Source organism: Zonotrichia leucophrys, chromosome 23 (genome assembly GCF_028769735.1).
Source record: "Zonotrichia leucophrys gambelii isolate GWCS_2022_RI chromosome 23, RI_Zleu_2.0, whole genome shotgun sequence".
NCBI classification, from domain to species: Eukaryota; Metazoa; Chordata; class Aves; order Passeriformes; family Passerellidae; genus Zonotrichia; species Zonotrichia leucophrys.
Window position 1 is genome coordinate 1368713 of NC_088192.1, and position 21752 is coordinate 1390464.

General features: G+C 55.0%; 1 protein-coding gene across 2 annotated transcripts; it reads left to right on the top strand.

The window, feature by feature from the left end:
* Window positions 1–292: 292 nt before the first annotated feature.
* On the top strand, window positions 293–12206 carry NT5C1A (5'-nucleotidase, cytosolic IA). 2 transcript variants are annotated; one of them, XM_064731690.1, is made up of 7 exons: window positions 316–331; window positions 375–490; window positions 6339–6506; window positions 7363–7492; window positions 7733–7855; window positions 8285–8469; window positions 9026–12206. In XM_064731690.1, exons 2-7 carry the CDS (start codon window positions 395–397, stop codon window positions 9392–9394), a joined length of 1071 nt encoding a protein of 356 aa, XP_064587760.1. In that variant the 5' UTR covers window positions 316–331; window positions 375–394; the 3' UTR covers window positions 9395–12206. The 2 variants fall into 2 exon arrangements, with proteins under 2 accessions (XP_064587759.1, XP_064587760.1); XM_064731689.1 differs by having other exon boundaries at window positions 293–490.
* The last annotated feature ends 9546 nt before the right edge of the window (window positions 12207–21752 follow it).

Genomic DNA, 21752 nt, shown 5'->3' on the forward strand with positions numbered 1-21752 from the left:
ACACCCGCCCTTGGGGACAGCAGGAGCAGCGAGCCAGGCACCGAGCGGTGTCCCCAGCGCTGCCCCACCGTGTCCTGCTGATGCCACCTTTGTCCCCATCCCCTTCCCCTCGCTCCCGGCCGTTCTGTGTCCCGGAGCGGGCGCTCCCCGTCAATTCCCCGGTATCACCGGGCGGCGGCGAGCAGCGCTCGGTGCCGAATAGGTTAATGCGTGTCCCGGTGCACGGAGAGCCCGGAGCTTCATGGGATGCCATATAAAGCGCGTTCCGCCTCGCCGGCCCCGGCTCCGGGAGCTGCCGGGACGCGCCGAGCGGGGCCGCGCACGGAGCGGAGCCACCGGAGCCGCGGGGACGCGCACGGAGCGGGACCGCCGGTGCCACCGGAGCCGCCGGGCCATGGAGCCGCCGGGCCCCGCCGGGGCGCCGGGCCGGCCGTGGGATGAAGCCAAGGCTTTCTACGACAACCTGGCCCCCAAGAAGAAACCCAAATCGGTGAGAGCCCCCTCGCCCCGGCTGCCCCATCCCCTGCCGGTGTCTCCTCCAGGTGTCCCAGCTCCTGCGGGTTCTCATCTTCCCTGGGTCCCCCCATGGAACCTCCTCGGGTGGCTGTGGGTGCCCCATCTCCTCCAGGGACCCTCCCGGTGCCCCGTTTCCCCCAGGATTTCTGGGTCCCTCCTGGTTCCTCATTTCCTAAACGCGTTTTGGGGTCCCCTTGAGCGTCTCCATGTTCCCCATCTCCTCCAGGATCCCTCCCGGTTCCTCATTTTCCCCGCCTCTTTTGGGGCTCCCCTGAGTCTCTCCGTGTTCCCCAGATCCTCCAGGATCTCTGGGGTCCCTCCTGGTGCTCCATTTCCCCTGCGAGTTTTGGGGTCCCCTTGAGTCTCTCCATATTCCCCATCTCCTCCAGGATCCCTCCCAGTGCCCAATCTCCTCCAGGTTTTCTGGGGTCCCTCCCGGTGCCTCGTTTCCCCCACGAGTTTTGGGGTCCCCTTGAGTCTCTCCATGTCCCCCATCTCCTCCAGGCTCTGTGGGGTCCCCATGGTGTCTCTGGTGTTTCTCTGACCCCCTGTGTCCATCCAGCTCCTTGGCGATGCCCCTCTCTCTCTCCAGGTGCTCCCACTCCTCCATGGCATCCCTCGGTTGTTGGGGTCTCTCTGGATCCCCCTGGGTTCCCGCAGGCTCTCCTGGCTCCCTCCTGGGCCAGGCTGTCCTTGCAGGGTGGCCCGGTGCCCCATGAGCCGCCTGTGCCCTGTGCCAAGGCGGGAGGCGCTGCCAGGGACAGGAGGGTGGCACTGACAGAGCTGGGGACAGCCAGGGGGTGGCACAGGGGTCTCGCTGCCCCCGGAGATCAGAGGGACAGCCTGTGTTATCTAACGAGGGCTGAGCCTGTTTGAACCACGGGAGTGCCAGGGAGTGTGGCTGAGTCCCGGAATGGCAGCGGGATAATGGGGCTGGGGGCTGTGCCCGCCTGTCCCTGCAGCCTCTGAGCCCCCCCAGACACAGCCACGGCCACCCTCGGGGCCCTGGGACCCCCAAAACCCCCCAAACTGGGGTCTGGCAGAGGTGCTGGCCTCGGTGGCAGCTGGCACCTCCTTGGTGGCACCTTCCGTGGTGGCACCTTCCGTGGCAAAGCTCTGGGTGTGAGCTCCCCACGAGGGGACACCTCCAAACCCTCACTTGGGGCACCCCTCGTGCCTTCCCTTCCCTCACCCCCGTTCCTGGCCCCTGTGCCAGCTCACCTTGCTGCCGCCTGTGCCCTCCCAGAGCAGAGGCACAGCCTGGCATGGTGGCAGGATGCAGCTCCTTGTCTTTCATGCCCTGCTTTGCCCATGGATGCCAGCCCAGGCTCCTCCTCTTCCTCTCCATGCAGCCAGGGGAAACTGAGGCACCGGGGGCAGCCATGTGTTTTGCAAACCGAGATCTGAGTGCTCACATCCTGCAGCTGGGCTGTGCCCTGTGGGGCTGGGGGTGATGCCAGGCTCTGTGCCAGCCTTTCCTGGGTGCCCTGTGGCTGTGCCACCATGCCCTGTGGGGCTGGGGGTGATGCCAGGCTCTGTGCCAGCCTTTCCTGGGTGCCCTGTGGCTGTGCCACCATGCTCTGTGGGGCTGGGGGTGATGCCAGGAGCTGTGCCAGCCTCTCCTGGGTGCTCTGTGGCTGTGGGCAGCCAGCTCAGCTGTGCCACCATGCCCTGGGGGTGATGCCAGGCTCTGTGCCCCTCTCCTCTGGGCGATGGGCACAGCTCAGCTGCCCTCCCACAGCTGCCAGCCCCTGATGGACAGCTGCAGGGCGCTTTCCTGCAGTATAAATAATGTTCTTGGAAATCTCCAAACCAGCCTGAACTTTAATCTGATCCCCGAGCAGGGGGCTGGCGGTGCCCGGGGCTCCTTCAGGAAATGGAGTTTGTGTTGTCTGTCTGTCTGTCTGTCTGTCTGTCCCCCTGGCCCCACAGGAGCAGCAGAGAGCAGTGAGGTGATCAAAAAAAGGTGATTTTGGGGAGCCATTCCTGGCTGGGCAGTGGGTGCATGGGGTGTTCCTGCTCTGCAGTGGTCTCAGCTCTTCCCGCAGGCTGGCTCCTGCCAGGGAGGTCAGCAATGGGACCTGTCACCCTTCAGCAATGCTGGAAATGTCCCCAGCCTCTCTGGTGACAGTGGGAGCTGCTGTTCTGCTGGCTCCCTTCCCCTGGGCACCCTTTGGGACCCATCCCTCTCACCCTTGTGTGATTTTTGGGATGCTGGAGTGGGGAAAATGCTTAACCGTGGAGCAAACCCTTCCTCTTCCCTTTCCATGACCAAAAATCTTCTGAATATTGAATTAATCACGAGGATTTGGTGTTCTGCAGCATCCAGGGAAGTGCCCAGAATTCCTGCAGGATTTTAGGATGGAGTTGGGTGCAGCCAAAAGGATCCAGGGGTGCAGAATGGGCTCCTCCAGATGTGGCAGTGGTTGGGTGGCACTGAGGGCACCTCTGGCTCTCCTGGGTGGGATGACACACTCCCTCTGCACATCCTGGGAGCCTCTGGGATTTCCAAATGTGTGCCTCTAATCCCGGGGGGCTGCTGGGGATTTAGTGATTAGAGCAGCGATTTAAAGGCTGCCAGCTGTTGGATCTGCAGGCAGAAAATTGGGCTGTTCCCAGTCCCTCCTGAAACACACCTTCACCCCAAAACTGGGGGGGTCGGGCTGGGGTTTGCGCTCAGTGGAGCTGGAGCCTGCTGGAAAGGTATTTTTGCACTTCTCAGGTGGGGTTTGGGCCTTGTGGAGCTCCTGGAGCTGTGCCAGTGGCTGATGTTCCTCTGGTTGTCCCTCCTGTTTGGCTGACCCTAAGGATGGACCCAGGGTTGGGATGGGACCTTCCTCACACCCTGTTCACAATTAAACCCATCATTAATTTATTGCTCGAGGTTCAGGAGGGGGCTGGATCTGACCTTCCCATGGAGAGGAAGAGGAGCTCACCACAAATCCCCAAATTCAGTTGGATTCAGCTGAGCAGAGCCTGGACTGGTGTTGGATGAGCTTTCACCGACCTTGGCTGGCCTTGGATGATGCTTTGAGGGAAAAACAGAGTTTGTGATTCAGCCCAAAGCCCTGCAGGGCAGAGGAGGAGGCTGTGGTGGGATGGGGGCTGTGGGACCAAACCCACCCCCTCCCACGCACACATTTCATGTTACAAAAGAAAGAATATTTGCCTTGAAACATCTCGATTTCTGGGAAAAGTGGGGTTGGGTGGGTTGTTAGCAGCACTCAGAGGGAGGATTTGAGGTGCTGTGGTTCCTGAGGCTTTTTAAAGCTCATTTTGGAGCGTTGCAGTGACCATCTGCAGCACTAATGGGGACGGAGAGGCATCCAAACAACCTTGAGGAGGGAACGCTTCCAAACGAAATCCACTTCAAAGAAATGTCAAAATGCAGATTCCCTCCTTGCAGTGCAGAATCGCCTCGTTTTCCCAAATGTCAGCATTTCCCAGGGAACAGCAGGGCTGGGAGCTGCCTTTGCACACCCGGGTGAGACTTTTCCTGCCCCGGGTGCTGCACAAGGTGCAAATCTTCCTTGGCAGGATCCCATTCCCAGAGCTGCCCGCCCTCTGGGGCTCCAGCTGCCCACGCCTGGAGCTCGGGGTTATTTTTATTGCTGTGTTTATTGCCTCTTCAATGAACCTCCCCGAGGGCTGGTGCCTTTCGAGGGTGGGGAAGGCACCTTGAGCAGCCAGGGCTGTTGTGCAAGGTGTGTGTTGAGGAGAGAGGGAGATGGAAATTCCCTCTGGGCACCCCAAGCTTGGATTGTGACCCCAAATATCCTTCTCACCCCCCTGGACACACCTCAGTGCTGTTACATCTGGGCTGCTGAGCTGTTTTCTGTCCTGGGAATCTCCCTGCAGGGCTGACCCCGGTGCAGGATCAGGGAGCAAACACACCTGGAAGATTTCCTGCCCACCCAGCACTGCAGGGACTCCGGAGCAGCAGGACTCCAGCTAATGGCCGGATGTCCCAAGACCTTTCAGAGTTATTAATATTTTCAGCTGATAAATGGCCCATGACGCCAGGGTTATTAATTAATGAGCTGAAGTGCCAAGGCTTGGCCTGTGACCAGTTAATAGCTGACACTCCTTGGGGACCTGGCTGTGGTTCAGTGCTGGTGTCATGGGTCAGGTCCTGCCTATCCCGGGGGGCTGTTCCCCTGCTTTCCTAAAAGAGTCACTTCCAAAAGGGATCTGATTGCCTGAAAATGCTGTGGGAGAGGGATCCCTGTGCCCACACTGATCTTCTCAGCCCCAGCTAATCTGGGTCTCGTCCTAATGCCCGCTGTTTAATCGCTTTGCTGGGGATTTGGGGGATTTTGGGGATTTTGGGAGTGGATGCAGCCTCTGGAGAGGTGCCTGGGATGGATCTGGTGCTGGGAATGTCCTGGAGGCTCCCACTGACTCATTCCTGGGTGGGGCTGGGGGCAGAGCCAGCCCAGTGTGGATGGGGCACCCTGGCCCTGGCAAAGTTCAGCCCCGGGCAGGGTGGGAGCTTGAACTTTGGAGCCCCTGGAGGAGGCACCCTCCACCCTGAGCAAACGGCATTGCCAGAGGATTACTCATGGCACAGAGGATCCTGGAAGGCACACAGGAGCAGGGGTGAGGTGTTCCTGCAGTGCTCACAAGCCAGGATTGCTCAGAGAGCCCCCCAAGCCCTGTCCTGCTCGCTGGACACCCCTATAGGGGACAGGACTCCCTGTGCCACTGTCCCTCTGTAGGATTTGCTGTCCTGGCAGGCAGGATTTCTCACTGTAATTAGTAATTAACTTATTTTTGTGCTTGCAAGTGAGTGATGGGGATTAACAGGGCAGAGAGGGAGGATGGGTGAGGGTCAAGATGAGCTTGACTTTCCCTCTGTCCCCTCTGTCCCTGCCACGTCCCTCTGGAGGCGCCTCCATGGCTTCAGCTGGAGGAGGTTTTGGATTTGGGTTTTGGTTGGAGCCCACAAACATCAATAATAATGACTCATAAATCGTTGCTCGCACCACCTGTTTGTCATGTTCCCACCCACAATAGCTGTATCAAGTGCTTGGAGGAGCTGAGCTGGCACGGGCTGTTTGTCACATCTGGACGGCGTCACGGGACGCGGATCTGGCTCAGCCGCAGAGCGCGCCCCGCTCCTGCCTGGGGGCTGGGAAAAGCCACACAAATTCCATCTGCACGGCCCTCAGCAGCTCCTCCTGGGCTCTGCACGGGGGCTGGGAGCCTGCTTGCAGCGGGAGGGCTCGGCAGGGGGATCTGAGGCGTCCCAGATGTGTGGGGATGGAGCACCAGGGTTTTGTGACCGTGTTTGCAGGGGTCTGAGGATGAGGGAAGAGATGAGGATCTGACTCCGTGTTTCAGAAGGCTTGATTTATTATTTTATGATATATATTATATTAAAACCATACTAAAAGAATAGAAGAAAGGATTTCATCAGAAGGCTGGCTAAGAATAGAATAGGAAAGAATGATAACAAAGGCTTGTGGCTCAGACTCTCTATCTGAGCCATCTCACTGTGATTAGCCATTAATTAGAAACAACCACATGAGACCAATCCCAGATGCACCTGTTGCATTCCACAGCAGCAGATAATCATTGTTTGCATTTTGTTCCTGGGGCCTCTCAGCTTCTCAGGAGGAAAAACCCTTAGGAAAGGATTTTTCATAAAAGATGTCTGTGACACAGGGCTTCATCTGTTGAAGCGCTGGGATGCGGCCGCTCTGTCCCTCTCCAAAAAATTTCAGAGGTGTCACCCACCTCGTGGCCTTTCATGGCTGGGAGATCCACCTGGGGGCTGCCTCTCTGATTTGTCCCTCCCTGATTTGTCCCTGTGCCCACAGCCCAAACCTGAGAACGCCATCACCATCGCCGTGTCCTCGCGGGCGCTGTTCCGCATGGAGGAGGAGCAGAAGATCTACACGGAGCAGGGCGTCGAGGCCTATGTGAAATACCAGCTGGACCACGAGAACGAGCCCTTCCTCCCCGGGGCTGCCTTCCCCTTCGTCAAGGTGAGCAGCCACAGCTCCCCAGAAATTCTGGGGAAGGGGCAGAGCTCATATGAGGCCAGGATGGACACTAGCAAACACAGGGCAGACAAACCTCCCAGCAAGTGTGCTGTTTCCAGGCCTGAATTTTCCATCCTGAGCCCAAGAATTGAACAAATCATCTCCTTGGATCACATTTAAAGTTTCCCTTTAGGGAATGGTCTTTTTCTTTTTTTTTTTTTTTTGGTAATTATGATTATTATTGCAATTTATTTATTCTTGTAAGTTGGCTGAGTTTAGCCTTGCTCCCGAGTCGGCCAATTTCTAATTCTGACGTGTTGAAATGAGGCATTTCAAACTTAAAAATTATTTTCTAACTCCTGTAGCAGTGCAGTTTTGGGTGCTGGAGCCCGTTCCAAATAAATAGATTAATCAGCTCCGTGGGGCAAGAGTTGTTTCTGATTGCTTGGAAAACACTTGTCTTTAGCTTGGAGCTAATTTATCCTCGTTTAATAACTCCAAACCTTTTGTGTTTAAAAACAGAGGAGTAGCTAGGTGGAATTTTCCCCCCACCCTTAAAATGAATCTATTTTTTCCCAGCTGATGTCAGCTTGGCTCGGGGTGTAGTTGAGGTGAGGATTTTGGTGGCCAGGAGCGTTTTGTTGAAGGGAAGGGGTGAGGACCACACCTGGGGCTGGCCAGATGTGTGGATTTGGTGACCAGGAGTGTTTTGTTGATGGAAAGGGGTGAGGACCACACCTGGGGCTGGCCAGATGTGTGGATTTGGTGACCAGGAGTGTTTTGCTGGCTGGGAAGGGGGTCGGGGCCGTGCCTGGGGGGGCCTGGCTGACACCCAGCCCCTCTCCCCGTGGTGCTGCAGGCTCTGGAGGCAGTGAATGCTCAGCTCCGTGAGCTCTACCCCGACAGCGAGGAGCTCTTCGACATCGTCCTCATGACCAACAACCACGCCCAGGTTGGGGTTCGCTTGATCAACAGCATCAACCACTACGGTGAGATGGGGACACAGCTGGCCTTGGTGGCTTTTGGGTGGTGGCATTGCTGGGCACCAAGAAAAGGAGATGCTTTCTCCCAGTTTTTATATTTTTCCTGGGTTTTCTGGGTGTTGGCTGGTGGGGAGGAGCTCTGGGTGCTGGCCCTGCTGTTGGGCAGCAGAACCAAAATTAACTTCCAGTACCAAGGCTGGGTTTGGGGGGCAGCCAGGCTCACCTTGGGGTCCCTCTTGCCCCCAGATCTGTTCATCGAGAGGTTCTGCATGACGGGAGGGAACAGCCCCATCTGTTACCTCAAGGCCTATCACACCAACCTCTACCTCTCCTCTGATGCAGAGAAAGTGAGTGGGGCCATTGAAGAGGGTGAGTCTGGGGTCCAGCTCAGGGGAAGGGCAGTGGGGGGAGCCTGGAGCCCTCAGGGGGTTGATCCCAGGAAGGATAACTCCAATTTCCATGTCCCTAATCCAACGTGCACTTAAAGTTTGCCTTGCCCCACATCGCTGACACTCCAAAGAGCCTCCAGTTTCCATAGAAATGAGCCTTTCCTCCAGCTCCACAGCTCTCCCGAGGCAAAGGCGGTGGTTTTGCTCCTTAATTCTTGTATGCAAAGCGTGATTTGTCATCTGGGGGTTTGTTCTTGCTGTGGAAGCTCTCGGGGCCGAGCTGCAGGTGCTCCCGCTCGCGTTTCCTCGCGGCGCTTTGCTCCCGGCCCGTCGTGTTTTGCTCTGCTCCTGGTGGCTGAGCCACGAGGACGGATCCTTGGATAACTGCCACCTCCTGCCTCACCCTCAGGGATTGCTGCAGCCACCATCTTCAGCCCCAGCAGGGACCTGGAGGTGTCGGAGAAGCAGCTGAGGGTGGCGTTCGACGGGGACGCCGTGCTCTTCTCGGATGAGTCGGAGCAGATCGTGAAGGCTCACGGCCTGGACATGTTCTTTGAGCACGAAAAGGCCCACGAGAACAAACCCCTGGCACAGGTAGAGCTGGGCTGAGGGCTGGAAAAGGCTCTGGGAGTGAGGCAGCCCTCATGGGATGCTCCAAACTCTGGGATCAAGCCACAGTGGGGTGTGAGGTTGTGACTGTGTTCACTGAGGATAAGATGAGGATCTGACTCCATGTTTCAGAAGGCTTGATTTATTATTTTATGATATATATTTTGTTAAAACTATACTAAAAAAATAGAAAGAAGGATTTTTTCAGAAGGCTAGCTAAGAATAGAAGAGGAAAGAATGATAACAAAGGTTTGTGTCTCAGACTCTGTCCGAGCCAGCTCACTATGATTGGCCATTAATTAGAAACAACCAACATGGGCCAATCACAGATCCACCTGTTGCATTCCACAGCAGCAGATAATGATTGTTTATATTTTGTTCCTGAGTCCTCTCAGCTTCTTAGGAGGGAAAATGCTAAGGAAAGGATTTTCCATAAAAGATGTCTGCGACACTGGATGGTGGCACAGGGGATGGTTTTGGGGTCATTTTTTGGGGGAACCTGGTGACTGAAAAGCTGACAGAAGATTCCTTACTCCCTCAGGGCCCCTTGAAGGGCTTCCTGGAGGCGCTGGGCAAGCTGCAGAAGAAGTTCTACTCCAAGGGGCTGAGGCTGGAGTGCCCCATCCGCACGTACCTGGTGACGGCGCGCAGCGCGGCCAGCTCGGGCGCCCGCGCCCTAAAGACTCTGCGCAGCTGGGGCCTGGAGACGGACGAGGCTCTGTTCCTGGCGGGGGCTCCCAAGGGCCCTCTGCTCAGGAAGATCAGGCCCCACATCTTCTTCGATGACCAGATGTTCCACGTGGAGGGGGCGCAGGAGATGGGCGCCGTGGCCGCCCACGTTCCCTACGGCGTGGCGCAGAAACACAAGCGGCCGGCGCAGGACAAGCAGCAGACCCCAAACAGCAAATAGTGGGGTTGGGGGGGATCCCCCAAAGCCCAGCAAGGACCTCATCCCGTGAGCCAGGCTCCCTGCTCGTGCAGGGGGTGTTTGTTCTGGGAATGGGGGCTCATTTTCCCCAGAGAGGAGGGAAATGTCCTTGGTGCCTCTGTTTGCTGCTGCTCCTCCTCGTGGGGCTGGGGGCTCCTCTGTGCCAGGAGATGTTTTCCCAGTTTATCTGTGCACTCTGCACTTGCTTCGGGCAAAAACCCCTCGAGGATGGGTCTGCCTTGTGTGGAATCTTTGTGCCAGGCAGGTTTAACCTATTTATTTTAACCTATTTATTGAAAACCACCAGTGACTCCCAAAGCCTTCTGGCTTTCCCAAGCAAATGTTTAGGCTGAGCTGGAAAATTGGGAGCACTCAGAAGCCTTCCAAGCAGCTTTGAAACAAAATTTTATCCCTTTGAACTGGAATTAAACTGTGATAGTGTTCCTTCACAGCCCCAGCTGCTGCTCCCCAACCAGAAAATACTCAATATCTGTCCTTTCACCAAGATTTTGCCAGCTTAAATTTGGAAAAATAGAAACAAATACTTAACATACTAAAAAAAAAAATCCTGTTTCTTGCTTGGAGCTTTGGGCTGGTGTATTGCTGGCCCAGGTTTTTATATTTGGGTTTCACACTTGCATGATTTAGCACTTAAAACTAATAATCTCAGTGAGCATCCAGAGCCCAGCTTGTGCAAGGGCTGCAGACGCATGCCCAGGGCTTGAATTAAGTTAAAAGCAGGCCTTGATATATTAGGGACATCATTTGAAGTCCATTTAGGTAAATCTGCACAGAATTTCAGCCTGGGGATTTCAATTAAAGGATTTTTTCCCTCCCTTTCCAGGCTGAGCCCATATGAGTTGATAATCTTTTTCTCCTCAGCTTCTTAAAACCTCTGGTGTTTCCTAAAATAGGCACCTCTGTTAGCGATGCTGTGAGAGAACCAAATCTCTGATTAAAAAACAGGATGGGAAATCAATGGGAGAGAAAGTGGTGTGAAAATCACACTGACATTTCTGCTCAAAGCCCTGTTGTCCCAAAGGAGGAAAGGAAGGAAAATTTAAAGATTTTTTTTTTTCCTCGTGGGTTTTTCTTTTCCTCTATTTTTTTTTTTGGCTTTTTTTTTTTTTTGCACGACATCCCATGGCTGAGCAGGAAGGGTGCTCAGTATTATTACCCAGTTTTTTACAAATAACATGGGCTGAAATTGTTGTGTGTCTGGCTCTTTCCAGGGAAGTTTCAGCTCAGACAGTGAGGCTGGAGCTGGAGTTATCACCCTTTTGAGGAATATGTAAATAACCAAGCTGGTGATGCCTTCAGTGGGAGATTTTTCTCATTGCACTAAATCCTGCTCTAGCAGTGAAAAGCAAATTGCACTTTTTCCCCCCCATACAAAAAAAAATCCTTTGGCAGGCTGTTAGCTGTCACATCTGGGTGACAAACACCTCGGGGGAAGGTCTGAAATCCAAACAAACAAACGAAAAATCTTGGGAGAAAGGAGTTTCTGAGTGTCACATCCTCCAGCACTCAGGTTTATGGAGAGGTCTTGTCTTTTTTAATGTGAACCCAGGATTTTGGGATCTGAGCTGGATCCTGGAGGCCTTGCTGGCAGCTGGGAGGGGGAGCCCAGCCAGTAAACATTTCCAAGGTGTTTCCTGAAGATGGTGGAAGGCCAGCCAAGCCCAGCTGGTGCAGGGGAGAGGATGTTGCAGAAGGAATGGGAGCAGGGCAGGGTGCCAGAGGGGCTGGGGACAGGGGGATGTGTCCGTGGGATGGTCCAGAGGTGATGCTGCTGCTGCCAGGAGGAGATGGATGCCCAGGGAAGCACTGGGTTGTGATTTTGGGGTAGAACGCTGGATTTGAGCAGATTCCTGCTGCCCTGAAGTGGGTACAAGCTGGGGACAGCTTTTAGTGATCCTGCTTTAGGTTCTGCTGCTGCCAGGGCAGTTTAGGGGTTCCCTGGGGGATGTGGGGCTCAGAAATGGTCCCCAGGTGAGCCAGACCTCCCCAAATCCTCCCTGAGGTGCACAAGAAGCTGGGGACAGGGTTTTAGTGATCCTGCTTTGGGTTCCTGTGCTGCCAGGGCAGTTTGGGGGCTTCTTAGGAGGTGTGGGGCTCAGGAAATGGGACCCAGGTGAGCAGAGACCTCCCCAAATCCTCCCTGAGGTGCACAAGAAGCTGGGGACAGGCTTTTAGTGACCCTGCTTTGGGTTCTTGTGCTGCCAGGGCAGTTTAGGGGTTCCCTGGGGGATGTGGGGCTCAGAAATGATCCCCAGATGAGCCAGACCTCCCCAAATCCTCCCTGAGGTGCACAAGAAGCTGGGGACAGGGTTTTAGTGATCCTGCTTTGGGTTCCTGTGCTGCCAGGGCAGTTTGGGGGCTCCTTGGGAGGTGTGGGGCTCAGAAATGGGTCCCAGGTGAGCCAGACCTCCCCACATCCCCCCCAAGCAGGGAGGATTTTCCATTCCCACCACGGCTGCCCCTTTTGCTTTTATCCACGTGGCTTCCTCTGTTTTTTTTATTTTTATTTTTATTTTTCCTCCTCCATCCCTACAACCGGAAGACAAGGACTTGCTGTTTGTGCACTTCCCTGGGGCTGGGGAGTGTCCCTGGGGTCCCCCCCATTCTCCCACAGGGTTCTGCCTCTCCTGCTGTCCTGGCTGACAACTGGACTTTTTCCTGCTGTGTGTTGTTGCTGTGGATTTCACTGCATTGTCCCACCCCTCCGGTGGTTTTTTGCCATGTAAATGGGATCCCTCGGGGTGTTTTTCCATAATAAACCGTGTTGGTCCCAGCCCTGCTCCCACAATGAATGTTTGGCTCCCTGCTTGGGACCTCCCAGGTTTTTTATGGTGGTGGGGCAGAAGGAAAAAGGGTTTTTGGGGGTTTAAGGGAATTCAGAAAATGTGATTCAAGCTCCTGTTTGGGGCTGGAGAGCTGTGGGATTCCAGGGGTGGGATGTGCTGTGATCCAAACACCTCCCTGTGCTTCGTGAGCAGCCTTTGTGGGGCACCTGGGCTCGTGATGGATAAAAATACAGCTTGGCAGGAGGCTTTTGTCAGCTTGATCTTCTCCCAGCCAACAGGTGGGAGGCAGCACAGGCTCAGCAGAGGAGATTTGTGAGATTTATGGCTGCTGAAGCCCCGGCTCCATCCACTGCAGCTCCTCCCTGCCAGTCAGGGGAACAGATGGGCCGAGGGGAAGCGGCAAATTCTCCATCCATCACCAAATATGGCCAAGGAATGTCCGTGGGCCTTGGGGCAGCATCCCTGCTCTGGGGGTTCATTTAAGGGATGGATGGATGGATGGCCCTCAGCATGTTCCTGCCTTCCCCCAAACCCATCCCCAACCCTGCTGTGCTCCTCCACAAGATGCTTGGAGGGGGAAAAAAAAGAAAAATAAATCAAATTCCAGCACAGATGATGCACCAGGGAAAGCCAGGTGTGTCCATCCAGCCCTGGGAGCCAAAAGCTGCAAGGACAACCCCAAGGTCTTGGATGTGAGACACTGAGGGACAGGGGGAGCTTTGTGCAGGTGGATTTGGGATTTGCTGCAAGGACAACCCCAAGCTCTTGGATGTGAGACACTGAGGGACAGGGGGAGCTTTGTGCAGGTGGATTTGGGATTTGCTGCAAGCCTGAGGTTTTGATTCTGCTGCCTGTCTTCCAAGCTTTTCCCTTGATCAGGCACGGCAGGGCTTTGCAGTGCTTTGAAATGAAGCCCGAGGAGGAGGAGGAGGAGGAGGCAGAGCTGGTGGGAATTATGCTGCCACTCAGCAATTGTCAGCACAGATGTTCCCGAGGTAATCACCACCCTGAATAGCTGAGCTGCTGCTTGTGACAAATTCAGGATTTAACCCCCAGAAACTCGTGGGGTGTGTTGAGAGAGTGGGACAGCCCTGGTGAGCGTGGCAGGGAGGTTGGGCAGAGCCTGGACTCTGCTCTCCTGGTCCTTTGTGGGCACCAGGGGAGTTGTGCCACATCCCTGCCTCAGTTTCCCCCATCAGCATGGCAGAATCGTGGAATCCCAGACTGGTTTGGGAGGGGAACTTAAAAATCATCCAGTGCCACTTAAAGATCATCCAGTGTCACCTCCCACTGTCCCAGGGTGCTCCAAGCCCTGTCCAGCCTGGCCTGGAACGCTTTCTAGGATGGTGAATCCAAATCAGATGAATGAACAGAGGATGATTCCAGCTCCTTAGGGAGGGAAAGCAGAAACCCAGGAGTGCTCTGGAGTGCAGGGGAACCCCTGCAGATCCTGGTCACACAAATCCAGGCCTGTCCTGTGGCCCAGCTGGGAATTCCTCTGCAGTTTTACTCCTCCCTGGAAAGCAGAATAGGCACCAACAACCCCGAGCAGGAGCCTGCAGGATAAAATGTCAGTGCAGGGGAGCTGGTGACAGGGTGACAGAAACACCCAGAGCTGGAGGGGCAGATAAGGGGACCTGGAGGCAGGAGAACAAGCAAAGGGCACTGGCTATCAGCGCCACTGGGGCCGTGCCAGGGTTTGAGCAGCCCGACCATCTCGTCCCTTCAACACTGCTATTTTTGGCCGTGCTTGCTGACACCTCTGTCAGCAGCGCCTAAAATGGTCCCCTCTGAGCACAGCCAGGGCCACCGAGGGAGCCGTGACCCAACGGGGCGGGTGTGGAACCGCTGATGGAGCCTCCAAGAGGCAGCTCCGGGCTGGGCCAGCTCCTCTGGAGATGCTCTCTGGTGAGTTCTGCTGTTAATTCAGCCCTGAGATAGGTGAAAAGTCTCTGTTTTGAAGAATGAATCGGAGTTCTTCAGTTTTTGGTCTCAGGGTTGTTTATCCAAAAATAAATTATATATTTATATAAATATAAATAATGTATATAATATTATATATATTATATTTTATATTTATATATTTAATCTATAATTGTTGTTTATCCAAAAATAAATTATATATTTATAAAAATATAAATGATATATATAATATTATATATATTATATTTTATATTTATATATTTAATATATAATACATATTATATTTATATAGTATGATATACTATAGATTAAACATTATATATTATATAATAATAAACTATATTTTAATATATTTATAGAAACAAAAATTATATGTTATTTTATTATTTATTATTTATTATTCAATATTTAATATTACTATTTATTTATATATTAATAATCACTATTCATCTTTATTATTAATAGCAATAATTTATTATTTAATTATATATTATTATTATTTATATTTTATTGTTGTTTATCTTATCTATAAAAATTTTCTTTCTGAATTAATAAACAACCTCGAGACCGAAAAGTGAAGAGTCCAGACTCCTCTCTCTCGAAGCAGAGACACCCTGCACATCTGGGGGCAGCAATTAACAACTAAAACCCGAGAGGGCTGGAGCCAGAGGGCAAAGATCTTGGACCCACAGCACAAACCCACCCTGCTCCCCTGCCTGGACATCCCCTTTTAGGAAAAAGCTGCTTCATTTTCCCAGCTCTGCCCACGGAGATCTGTCTGTCCCATTCCTGCAGGGACGGCTCCGTTACCGGGGCTGCATTCAAAGCGCTGCTGGCAGCGCTGGGGATGGGGCTGTGCCATAACCACCCCTGGGAGCAGAGCAGAGCAGAGCAGGGGGGTCTCGGGACCCTCTGGGGCTGCAGCAGAGCTGGAGAGGGGTTTGGGCAAGGGCGTGGAGTGATAGGGTGAGGGAGAATGGGTTTAAACTGAAAAAATGTCGATTTAAATTGGATATTGGGAATAAATCCTTCCCTCTGAGGGTGGTCAGGCCCTGGCATTGGTTGCACAGAGAAGCTGAGGATGCCAGGGAGGGTAAATGAGGGAAAATCTGCTCCTAATGCACGATGAGGGAAGCTGTGCTGATTTTTGGTGGGAATTGGAGCACGAGTGGACATTGCTGGGATTCGGGTCCATCCTGATGGGGATGCCTTTGCCCCAGGGATGGGGACAGGGACAGGGACAGTTGTGGTGCTGAGCGGGTGCCACGAGAGGGCGTGGAGGGCTGCGAGTGCCACCAGAGGTGACCTGGTGGCCGATGTCCCTTCCTTGGTGCCCTGATGGCATCCCCGCCTTCCCCTGGTGCTCCTTCCCTTCAGGTGCGTGTTTGGGGGCTGTGAACGGGAATTTGCGCCCCCAGAATGTCCCCAACCCACCCCTCTCCGTGGGGAGGGGCAGTGCTTGAAGCCCACCAAGCTGGGCATGCAGGGATTTTTTTCCTCAGTGCCAATTTTGGCGTGGGACACACATCCTTATCAGGCACTTTGTCACCCAGAATGACCCGGCTGTGGGGCTGTGGGGCCACCCCACATGGCAGGGGTGGGGTGATGGGGGCTTGTCCTGCTGGCTGCACAAACAGCCCTCCTCCTCCTCCTCCTCCTCCTCCTCCAGGTGCGGCTGGGAATCATTAGGAGCTCTCTGCGCCGGCTGAGTGTGGGAACTGGAAGGGAAAGCTGCAGAGAGGCCTTCTTTCATCTCCCCACTCCCTCCTCCCCCCGTGTCTGCCAAGCCTGGCTTCCTTTTGAATCCTTTAGCTTGTGCCAAGCGAGGGAGAGCAGGAGGAGGGGGGAAGAAAGAGAAAAAGGGGAAAAAAAAAAGGAAAAAAAAAAAAGCAGCAACCACAGGAATGTGTCCAGGGATCTGGCTTCATTCAGGCTCTGAGCCCTGAATACCCCAGCTCCACTCGGGGAGCTGGAGGGAGGCAGCAGTGGGAAAACAAACAGGGAAGAGCTGTGAGGTGGGGACAAATCAGGGAGGGGGACACGTCCCCTGCATGGCACCAGGAGTTAGGGTGGCACAGGTGCCATGCTGGGAGCAGAGCTGCCATGGCTGGGTGAATCCTGGCTGTGCTCCGTCCCGGGATGGGGACACGGTGCCCAGCCCATCCACATCCCACCACCCTGGGGATGGTTCCCAGCCCATCCACACCCCACCAGGGCTGCTGCCAGGGGAGCCTGGGAGAGCCTTTCCTCCACCACATGGGGAGAAGGATGGTTTTTGACTCGCTGCCGACTTTATTCCCAGCAAATTAATAATTTCCTCTTGTGGCAGCAGCGCTGGCCCGAGCGTGTGCGCGCTGGTGGCTCCCGCTGCCCTCCCGGAGGCTCCCACTGCACCTCCCTCCATCCCCATCCCCAGCTGGGCTCCCTCCAGCTGTGCAGGGCTGTCAGATCCAGCCCAGCTGTGCCGGCCGCGGCCTCGGGAGCGTCCCGGCGGGAGCAGGGCCCGGCTGTGAGCTGATGCTGTGAAATGATGCTGTGAAATGATGCTGTGAGCTGATGCTGTGAGTGCCGGGGAAGCGCCTTGGGTGGCGGCGAGGGAGGCGCAGCTCCAGCAAGGAGCTCTCGCTGCCTCTTGGCTTCGCAGCAGCGCTCGGAAAAACGGGAAAAAAGCAGGGAGGGAGCCGCCAGCACAGTCTGGGCTCTGTCCTGGAGACACGGGGCGGCCGCTGGGCAGGGATGGGAGCACTGTGTTGCAGTGTGATGTAATACCCTGTTTCAGCTATCCCAGTTCCTTTCCCAGGTGTGCCAGTCCCCTCTCCCTTCCCTTCCCCTTGCCTCCTGCTAAAAGCTGTCCGTAAATCTCGGTGTGCCAGCAAGGGTGCATGATTGGGAAGTTCAAAAGATGCCTCTCAGCCCTGGGGACATTGGGCCATCCAGGTGTCACTTGTCCCCTGAGACTTCCCCCCTCCTACCTGGTTGGTGGGATCCCTACCCCTTCCCTCTCCCTGGGGTTAAAAGACACTGCAACCACGCGGTTCTGGGTTCTGTTTATTCCTGTGGGCCAGGAATAAAGCTCTGGATCCAAACCCTCCAGCAGAACCGACTTCTTTTCCTTCACCATCGCCTAAAGCCTTTCCACCAGAGGTAAACCTGAGCTCCTGCACACCTGGACTTGTCCCAAGTGTCCAGCTGCAACATCCAGCCAACCAAAGGTGTCTGTGGGGTGAAACCACCACACATCCAGCCAACCAAAGGTGTCTGTGGGGCGAAACCACCTCAGCTGCCACCCTTGGTCAAGCAGCAAGGGCCAGACGAGCCCAGGCACGTTCTGTCTGGCAATATTGGGACATAACTCCAACACGGCAGAGAGCTGGGGTTTGTCACCCGTGTCCTCACTCTGTGCATCCCCTCCAGCCCATGGAAGGCTCTCTGGGGCTGTCTGTGTGTCTGTCCGTGTGTCCGGCCGTGGCACAGACACCTCTCCCCAATGCAGGCACCCACTATCTGCAGATCTGCTGGGAACCATTCCTCCAACAAGCGATTGTGTTTTGTTCCTTATTTATATCCCCGGGGTGGTGCCACAGGTGGGCGATTGTTCCAGCTGACAGCCCGAGAGGCGAAGGAACGAGGCTGAGCTTCCTGCTATTCAATTAGAGAAAGTGAGCATTCAGCAGCAGCTGCTGGCTGCTGGCAGGAGCAGAACCCTGCCGTGGTGGGCGCAGGAAAAGGCAGGAAAAGCTGCCTGGTGCCATGGGCACAGCGGGCTCTGGGCACCTCTGGCTGCCACTGCTCTCTCCTCTGAGTTTGTTTTTTAGGAGGAGAATTCCTGATCAAAGCAGCTCTGTGGAGCAGAAATCGGATAAGGAGGAGCTGGGAGAAAAGGGGGCTCAGGGGGACCCTCTGGCTCTGCAAAACTCCCTGACAGGAGAGGGATCAGGCTCTGCTCTCAACAAGATGAGAGGAAACAGCATCAGGGGAAGTTTAGATTGGATAATAGAAAAAGAAATATCTTCACTGAAAGGGTGGTCAGGCACTGGAATGAGCTGCCCAGGGCGGTGGTGGCATCACCATCCCTGGAAGTATTCAAAAACATAAATGTGGCATTTGGGGACAGGGTTAAATGGAGAGCATGGCGGTGCTGGGTTAATGGTTAAACTCGATTTTAAGGGTCTCTCGCAGCTTTAATGACTCTGTGGGAAGCACCAGCGTGGAAAACAGCAGCGTGTGGTGGTGGGGGACGCTCTGAGTGGGGAGAGGCCATGCCAGGAGCAAAGCCAGGAGCTGGAAGTGCCGGAGGGAGCAGCTGCCCCCAGGCCTGCAGCTTCACCCCTGCCCTGAACTCTGCGTGATCCCTGACCCTGGGGCCTCTGTGGTGGTGGCTTTGGGAGCCCTCTGGATGTGCATTTCCCCTCCTCTGTGCTGGAATTGCCAAGGAATGATCCCTTCCCCTGCTGGCTTGTCCCTGTTTCCCCAGACATGTGTGTGCATTCCCTCCTGGAGGCCGGCAAGGGAGGGAGGAGTGTGAGCTCCACATGGGGAGCAAACCTTATCCATCCTCCCCTCACTGCCTGGGTCCCTTTTGAGGCATCCATGGCCTTGTGGAAGCCCCTGCAGCACCCAGGGTGCAGTGAGATTTTAGTGTCTCCATGTGCCAGGAGCCCAGGGCATCCCTGCTCCATTTCCTTCCCTCACTCTCCCCATCCTGGGGCTGATCCAATTGCAGAAGAGTCTCCTGCTGCCACCTCTCCCTGTCCCTTCCCTTTGCCATCTGTCCCCAGCACAGTGACAACCTCACTGGTGGCATTGCTGCTCCAGATCCTCCCGTGCACCCCTGTGACCCAGACGTGTTTATGGAAAATCCTTTCCTTAGGATTTTTTCCCTTGAGAAGCTGAGAGGCCTCAGGAACAAAATGTAAACATTGGTTATCTGCTGCTGTGGAATGCAACAGGTGCATCTGGGATTGGTCTCATGTGGTTGTTGCTAATTAATGGCCAATCTCTGTCCAGCTGTCCGGACTCTGTCTGAGCCACAAGCCTTTGTTATCATTCCTTCTTTTTCTATTCTTAGCCAGCCTTCTGATGAAATCCTTTCTTCTATTCTCCTTTCTTCTATTCTTTCAGTATAGCTTTAATATAATATATATGATAAAACAATAAATCAGCCTTCTGAAACATGGAGCCAGTTCCTCATCTCTTCCCTCATCCTGGGACCCCTGTGAGCACCATCACACCCCTGGGCTCTCTGTTTCCCCCGGGCTCTGGGGGTGTCTCCCAGGCTGGCTGTGATCACCAGGACACGATCTGCACACACACACGGAGAGCCCCAGATGCCTCCACGCACGCCAGACCCGCAGCTCCATCGCGCCGAGGGTGGGACCGGGCTGAGCTCAGCACCTCGCACGAACATCGGCGACACTGCAGCAGCCGAGGCAATCAGCACCAATTATCCCCTTTTGGGAGCTCGCCCTGGAAGCTGCAGAAGCTTTTCCGTGCTTTGGGAGTGATGGGGGTTGGAGATGCCAAAGCAGCAGCCACGTCTGAGCAAGGCTCGGAGCCTCGTGTGGCTTCCAGGGGGCTGATGTCTGTGGATGTTAAAGGCACTTGTGAAGCCAAGCAGCACAGGCACATGCTGTCACTGCCTCTGCAGTGCCATCTGGCCAGCAGCGACGCAGCTAGAACCAGGGCTGCGCGCAGGAGAACATTTTACAACAGAAAGCAATTAACAGAATAAAGCCCTTTTTAAAATCCCGTAATTAAAAACAGTCCCTCCCCCTTGTTTTCCTTTTAAGCTGAAAGTTGCTGTTTACTCATTTGCTTTACAAAGTGTGCCTTGTTGTGGCTTCAGAAGAAATGAAAGTTTGAAGTGGTTAGAGAAGAAAGGCTCTGGGGCTGCTGCGTTCCAGGCAGGGCGGAGGGGCAGGGGCTCTCCAGCCCGGCTTGTTTGTATTTGTTCTTGTCTACTCACAAGATCGCTAAACACACATTTAACAAGTGGTGAAGCTGTCTACCAGCCCGATCTCTCCCAGGGTTCATGAGAAGAGGCCTGGCACATTAGCATTGCTGGGGGAAGGGGAGGGAGGACAGGCCTTTTGAAGGGTTGGCGTTTTGGGGCTGAGCAGGGAGGGAAGGGCTCCTTGCACAGGCCAAGTCCCAAACAAAGGCATTGTGTTCCCCGGAGCCCTGGGGACTGGCCCCGGGGGAAGGCCAGGACCTTGCCTCACCAGCCATGGGTTTTCCCATCCCAGCTCCTCTTGTTTCCTAGCAGGAGTGCAGCCCGAGGGCCATCCAAGGCTTTCCAGAGGTGGAGCAGGGCTGGCACCTCCAGGGCTGGCTCGTCCACCCTGAGAGTGAGAACCAGGGCTGCAGGGTGGTTATGGGGACCATCCTGTGCCACAGCAGCTCACCTGTGTCCCACCACCCTCACCTTGTCCCCACCACCCTCACCTTGTCCTCACCACCCTCACCATGTCCCCACCACCTTCACCTTGTCCCCATCACCCTCACTTTGTCCCCACCACCTTCACCTTGTCCTCATCATCCTCATCTTTTCCCCATCACCCTCACCATTGTCCCCACACCTTCACTTGTCCACCATTACTCCCATCACTATTGTCCCACCACCCACCTTCACCACTTGTCCTCATCATCCTCACCTTGTCTTCACCATCCTCACCATGTCCCCACCACCCTCACCTTGTCCTCACCCACCATCTCACCACTCACTTGTCCCCATCACCCTCACCTGTGTCCCATCACCCTCACCTTGTCCCCACCACCCTCTCTGGGTACAAAATACCAGAGAGGAGCAGCCCAGTGTCCAGTGGCCACAAGTCCTCAGTCCCTCTCTGGGTGGCCCTGACCTCAGGGGGTGCCTGGACATGCAGTGACCCCATCTGTGGGCAGGTTTGGTGTAATATCAATTATCACTCATTTTGGCTTCTCTGTAAAGTGAGTGCCCAGTGCAGCAGCGCCATTATGGGTGGGGAAACTGAGGCACAACCCACTGGTGGTGTGTGATGCTAAACCATCGGGATGGTGATCCTGTCCCTCAGCCCCACTGCCCCAGTGACACAGAGTGGCACAGACCCAAGGGGACACCAGCAGCTGCAGGCTGTCCCAGCTGAGAGCCCGGCAGGTGCAGCCTCTGGATCCCATGGGATTGCAGGGCTGAGCCACATTCCCAGACCCGCCGTGGGGCAATAGGTGTGAGGACACAGCCAGCCCTGCCAGGGTGGTGAGGGCAGCGCCGGATTCCAGCTCCCAGTGCCTGCCTGGGGAAGGGTGAGGCCACGGCTTTGTGGGAAAATGTTGTTTTTCCCTCCCCTGGCCTGCCCGTAGCAGTCGGCTGGGCGGGCTCGGCGTTGCGTGGGCCGGGGAAGTGGGGGGGAGTTTGCAATTGTGGTGCCTCTGGCTTGGAGCAGAGCCACGGCAAACAATCCTCTGCTGGCCCTGCTCCAGATCTGACAGAGCACCGAGGTGATAGCGCATTCATCCCTCCACGCTTTCATCCCAAATCACCTCCTGAAAGCCCTGCCTGCTTCTCCTGCCCCTGCTGGATCTGCTCAGCCACAGAGGGAGGCAGCCTGTCCACAGCCAGGAATCCTGTCCAG

Bases quoted from the DNA above. Each gene is read 5' to 3' on its own strand.
- NT5C1A (XM_064731689.1), top strand. From the start codon at position 395: ATGGAGCCGCCGGGCCCCGCCGGGGCGCCGGGCCGGCCGTGGGATGAA. The intron at 7,493-7,732 runs GTGAGATGGGGA...TCTTGCCCCCAG, and splicing joins CAACAGCATCAACCACTACG to ATCTGTTCATCGAGAGGTTC. The intron at 7,856-8,284 runs GTGAGTCTGGGG...CCTCACCCTCAG, and splicing joins GAGTGGGGCCATTGAAGAGG to GGATTGCTGCAGCCACCATC.